The sequence below is a fragment of the Buceros rhinoceros genome, unplaced genomic scaffold (genome assembly GCF_000710305.1).
Source record: "Buceros rhinoceros silvestris isolate BGI_N320 unplaced genomic scaffold, ASM71030v1 scaffold11326, whole genome shotgun sequence".
Taxonomy (NCBI): Eukaryota; Metazoa; Chordata; class Aves; order Bucerotiformes; family Bucerotidae; genus Buceros; species Buceros rhinoceros.
In genome coordinates, this window is record NW_010416979.1 from 14,935 (window position 1) to 20,306 (window position 5,372).

The window sequence follows — 5,372 nt, forward strand, 5'->3', positions numbered from 1 at the left end:
GTGGGGGTGATGAGGGGGGCGCTGCCCACTCAGCACCCCCTCGCTGCATCCTGGCATCACGCTCATCAAACCCCTGTGATTTTCCCCAAGATTTTACCAAAATTTGAGGTGGGTGCCACAGGGCAATGCCAGGCAGGAGCAGTGTGGGGTGCAGGCTGGGTTAGCTGTTCAGCTGGTTGCTGCACTTTCCTGCCTGGTCTCCAGCAAAGAAAATGATGCTCTTTTACCTGCCGCTCCATCCACTTCCACCTGGGTGGAGGTGCCCTTCAACCATGCTCTTCTGTGTCCTGGCCCTTGCACAGGGACAGCGCCAGAAACCTTAGGACAAAAGCCAAGCAAAATCCAGGCAAAACAGATGCTGCCAGCAGCCTGCCAAAATACCTTTCCCTCGGATCACCTGAGCCCCGCACTGGAAAGGCTGTGGTGTGGTGCTGCGAGCCGGTTTCTGAGCCATCAGTGCTGCGGAGCCACCCACAGATTGTCACATCCTGGCTCTCACCCTGGCATCGCTCCCTGGGGACAGCCCCATCCTCCCCCCAGCCCTGCTCCTCTGTGGCCCCCACGTGGGGCCAGGGGAGGATGGCCCCATCATGCTAGCACTTGGAGGAAGGGCTGAACAGTTGCTGCTTCTTGATCCGTCTCCTCTCCCTGCAGTTGCTCTGTCTCCTCTCCCTGATCCCTTCTCGTTCCGAGTAATCTGCTGGGTAATGGCATTGCTGAAAAATGGAGTCATTTGATACAGGTCTGCTTTCACCCCGCTGCGGCCTGGCGATGGCAAGGGCTTGGGCACTTGTTTTTTTCCTATTCTAGCTGCTTGCAGGGGCTGTAATCTCATGCCTTAGCTTGGGCAGCCTGTTTTCAAAGGTGAGACCATGAAAGGAGTGAGCTCCACTGCTGTGGAGCTGGAAAGGTGCTTTCTCCATGGCACCGCTCCCCCTCTCCCTCCTGCCAACTTCCAGCGTCATTTTTTGGTCACAGCGGTGGCTTTCCTGGCACTGCTAGGGAGAAGCAGAGAGAGCAGTGTATGCAGAGTTGTGTTTGAGCCAGTCTCTGCTCATACCCCCGGACCTGAGCACTGCGGGAGATGGATCAGTGCAAGGTTTTGTCTTTGCAGGTTGAGCTTCTCTCTGAGGCTGTGTGGACAGTGCTTTGCCTTCCTTTTCTCGTGAGCATCCACGAGTTGTCTTTGCAGTGGCCTGGTGCTTGTCCCCAAGACATAATTGCTCTTTGCAGAGGCAGAGCCCTCTTATCCCTTCCCTGCCCTTTAGATCAGATAAGCGCTGCTGCCTGTGGGCTCTGATGAGGCAGCCAGTCCTCCGCTCCCCTTCCCCAGAGGCTTGGAGACGGCTGCTCAAAATCTGAGCCCTCCTTCCATGAAAAACCTGCAGTTGAAAGAAACCTTTCTGTTCTGAATCAGGCAAAAGGGAGTGGTGTAAATGAGAATGCTCTTAATCAAATGAGAAGTATCAGAGGCTTGAATCTAAAGCTTCTGAATGGGAAGTTTTAAGGAAGAGATGCTGTGTGATGGTTGTGGTTCTCCTGATCAGGTGCTTGTGGCTGACGTCATTAATATATCCACATTTTCTGTTGAGATAATTCTGCTGGTGGCTGTTGAATCCTGGCTTTCCCCTTGACCAGTCTCGCAGTGCTGTGCTGGGGATTCAGAGGAGAGGCCAGGACGGTGGATTTAATACTCTGCTTTCTGTACAAGCCGTAGGATTCCCTGAGCAAGTGCCTGTTGGAGCTGAATACAGCTGAACACACCAGAGAAATGTCAATTTAAATGTTCGTGGTGGAGGAACCCACTGTGACTCTGGAGCTCATGTCCCTGCACCTTCTTACATCTGAACTAGCCCAGCTTCAGCTTCCAGGCACGGCATCCCTTTAAGCCTTTGGGTGCTAAAAATCTACCAAAAAATTCTTGTTTGCTGGAGGTGCATGGACACTTTGGTCAGTGTCTGACAAATTGAGAGGAACCAGTGGCATGCTTGGCTTATTCTTTCTGCTCCTCCCTGACTTTTTCACAGCAAAGTGCGAAAAAACCCTGCTGTAGCTTTACCTGAAGGGTTAAGGCTGGCAGGAGAGCGCAGTGCTGGCAGCCCTGGGCTGTCAGATGGTGGGAGCCATGGGGCCCTCCTGCCCTCCTCCAAACTGCAGGCTCGGCCAGCTCTCAGCTGCCTGGCTTCGCAGCAGAGGATGGTGCTTGGGGGCAGAAGACTTTTAGTTCAAATAGGAGTGATTTTTGGGGGCAGATTCAACCCCAGCTGCTTGGGTAATGGCATGGGATGAATTCAGTTCCTGCAAGTGGGAGCGGCAGGTGTGCATATGGTGGGGTTTGCTCACTGCCCCAGGGCTGAGGAAGGAGCCAAAGGCGTTTTTGGGCTGCTTGCTTAGGTAGTCTTAATTTTTTCCCATTTGAATCACCCTCTGGAGTTAGTTCTGTGTGTTGCTAGACTTGCATTGCACAGTTCCCCTTGACAGCTGGAAATCGGTTGGTGAAGACTGGATCCGCCAGAGCTGCTGCAGCTGAACAAGTGCTGTGCTTGTTCAGCTAATGAGATGTTGCCGTTGGATTTCTTTTTCTATTTTTGTTTTGAAGAAATATTTCTGCCGCTCACATTTATTTCAAGCCTTCTTTTTGCACAGCCTCAAGCTGGGCTTCATCTTTGATCCAGAGCTTCCTCATAATCAAATAATAATAATAATAGTAATAATAGCAGTAATGCTGCGAGCTCTGCTGCTGAGATCCCATTACTGCAGGACGTTTTCCTGGTGTGTACCAGCCATGGGGGCAGTTCTGGTGGCTCGCCCCAGGCACTGGGGGTGTGGATTCATCTCCCCACACAGCCATGTGAGCAGTCAGCGATCCTGGGTCCAGTTGGTAGAAACAAAAGGGGCTTTAGGAGAGAGCAAGAAGAGTAGTTTGATGTGCAGGGGATGGAGGGACACAGCTCATGAAGCACGGGGCTGCTCTGGCAGTCTGGGTGCCTCCAACCAGCAGAGTTCAAGCACTGTGAGATCCCTTGGGTGGGTGGTAGATCCTGTGCTGTGATCCAGACCTGCCCAGACTTGAGGTGGCTGCTCTTCGGGCTTTGCTTCCTGACTGCCCTGTTCCTGCTTTTCCTCTCTTGGCAGGCACACATTCTGGCAGTATCGCCGTGAGAACCCCCAAACCAAAGTGGGGGACCCCCCTCCTGATGGGCTGCCCGGCTTCAACAGTGGTGTCCTGCTCCTGAACCTGGAAGCCATGAGGCAGTCCAAGCTCTACAACCAGCTGCTGGAGCCCACCATGGTGCAGAAGCTGACGGAGAAGTACCACTTCAAGGGCCACCTTGGGGACCAGGATTTCTTCACCATGGTGGGGATGGAGCACCCAGAACTCTTCCATGTGCTTGACTGCACGTGGAACCGGCAGCTTTGCACATGGTGGAGGGACCATGGATACAACGACGTGTTCGATCAGTACTTCCAGTGCGAGGGTGAGGTCAAAATCTACCATGGCAACTGCAATACCCCAATCCCTGAAGACTAGGGCACGTGCTGCCCCCGGAGCAGCTCTGACTGCAGCAAGCCCTGCAAAGTCATAGCGGCTGCACCTGCTGTCCCTTGGGAAGGGCAGCCAGCCCTGATCCGCTGCATCCCGGGGGATCCCAAGAGTGTTCAGTATTGTCACTGCTCAAGGAGGAAGCGCAGTCCAGTAGTTGGAGTAGGACATCGATGGCCACCATGCCTGGACTCAGCTCCTGGCTTTGCTTGGGCAACTCCATGGTGCCTGTCTGTGCCACAGCCACTGGGGCATGGGGACAGCCAAGGGGCCATCAGGTGATGGCTGCTTTTGCACGTGGCAGGGTGCTGCTCCCGGGGTGCTGTGCAGCCTTGCCTTGTCTAGTGATCAGCAGGAGCCCACAGCTGGGCAGGTGGGTTTCGTTTTGGCATTCCTCAGTGATCCACTTCTGCATCTCACACAGAGCATCTCTCTGGAGAGCAGACACCATCCTCAGGTCATCTTCCTTTTGAAGCATTCCAGAAAGGCGAGAGGGTTTTAAAGACTGAAAAACTGTTTTAAATTGGGTTACTTACAAAAGAGAATTGAATGCTAGGTGAGCTTTAAAGCCTTCCTTTGGTTCTTCTTAGCAATAAAAGCTTTATTGCCCTGTCTTGTCCTGGAACATTCAGTGAGCATGTACCAATAGGTTCCTTTTTCTAGCTTTGCCTTTAACCTTTTGTAGGAGAATAAAGCTGCAGATGTAAACCGTACTTGGCTGTTTTTCTGCGGCACAGCCCAAGTCCTCTACGATAGGAGGTTTGTGCTCTTCTTAGCATGATTAAAAAGTCATTGATGGTTATCTGTTGGCAGTTGAATGTGGTGCTCCACATAGCTTATCGCTGTGATTATCCCACCTCTGTCCTGAGTGAGTGATGCCAATAAATGGGCCAGCACACAACCGGATTTTAAAACAAGACCATCATCACCGTTGCCGGGGTTGGTTTGGAAGGAGCTGGGGCTGGCTTGTGCTGTGGATGAGCAGGCTTCAGGCACGAGCACTCTGCCCCCGAAATGAATCCTCTCTCAGCTGGCGGGTGCAGCTCCTGCGCAGGCTCTGTCAGAGGAGGTGCACAAGCACATTAGCCCCCTTTCAGCCCTGCTTTTTCTACACCAAGCCAGCATTTGCCTCTGTGTGTGTGTGTGTGTGTGTGTGTGTGTGTGTGTGTGTGTGTGTGTGTGTGTGTGTGTGTGTGTGTGTGTGTGTGTGTGTGTGTGTGTGTGTGTGTGTGTGTGAGCATCTGTGTGACGTGCATGTGCGAGAGGAAGGGATGGGGACCTAACTATGGCTTGCTCTAATAACAAACCATACGGTGTGTGGCAGGAGCTTCCTGGGAGCTTCCCCTGTGCCATGAATGAACATTTACCCCTACAGAGGGAGAGGCTCTCGCTGTCTTCTCTCTGACTGATGTAGGGGCAACGGCAGGCTGTGCTGGGGGCTGCAGCCCTAGCCCTGCCCTCTTTGAACTGACCCATTTCCAAACAGCACAAAAGCTCGGCGGCATTTAGTGTTTTCACTCCCCAGGGAAGGAACAAGAACAACGGAGAGGAAGATTAAAGGTGAGTGCATGAAGCAGCAGCCTGCTGTGTTAGACTCACATTTTCACCAAAACCAGGGTGATCAGGCCTCGCTGTGCAAGGGCCAGGCAAGCAGCCGGGGTGCTGGGGGCTGCAGTGGGGCAGGATTCGGGTGGGCGGTGCACCATGGCGATGCACCCTGAAGGATGGGGAGAGCGTGCAGCGGCTCAGCTGGCTCAAGCCTCCTGGGCGCTGTGGAAGAGGCTTTGCCTGGTGCCACTCATTTACATGAGAGCTGAGTGGGGACGTG

General features: G+C 53.4%; 1 protein-coding gene across 1 annotated transcript in view; it reads left to right on the top strand.

Annotated features, from left to right (window-relative positions):
• XXYLT1 (xyloside xylosyltransferase 1) overlaps positions 1-3,573 on the top strand; it is a gene marked incomplete at its 5' end in the record, with an annotated part of 15,012 nt that extends 11,439 nt beyond the window's left edge. The window contains one exon of the mRNA XM_010138006.1: positions 3,136-3,573. Within this exon, the coding sequence (XP_010136308.1) occupies positions 3,136-3,532 (397 nt within the window). The remainder of the gene's footprint in view (positions 1-3,135) is intronic.
• Positions 3,574-5,372: the final 1,799 nt, after the last annotated feature.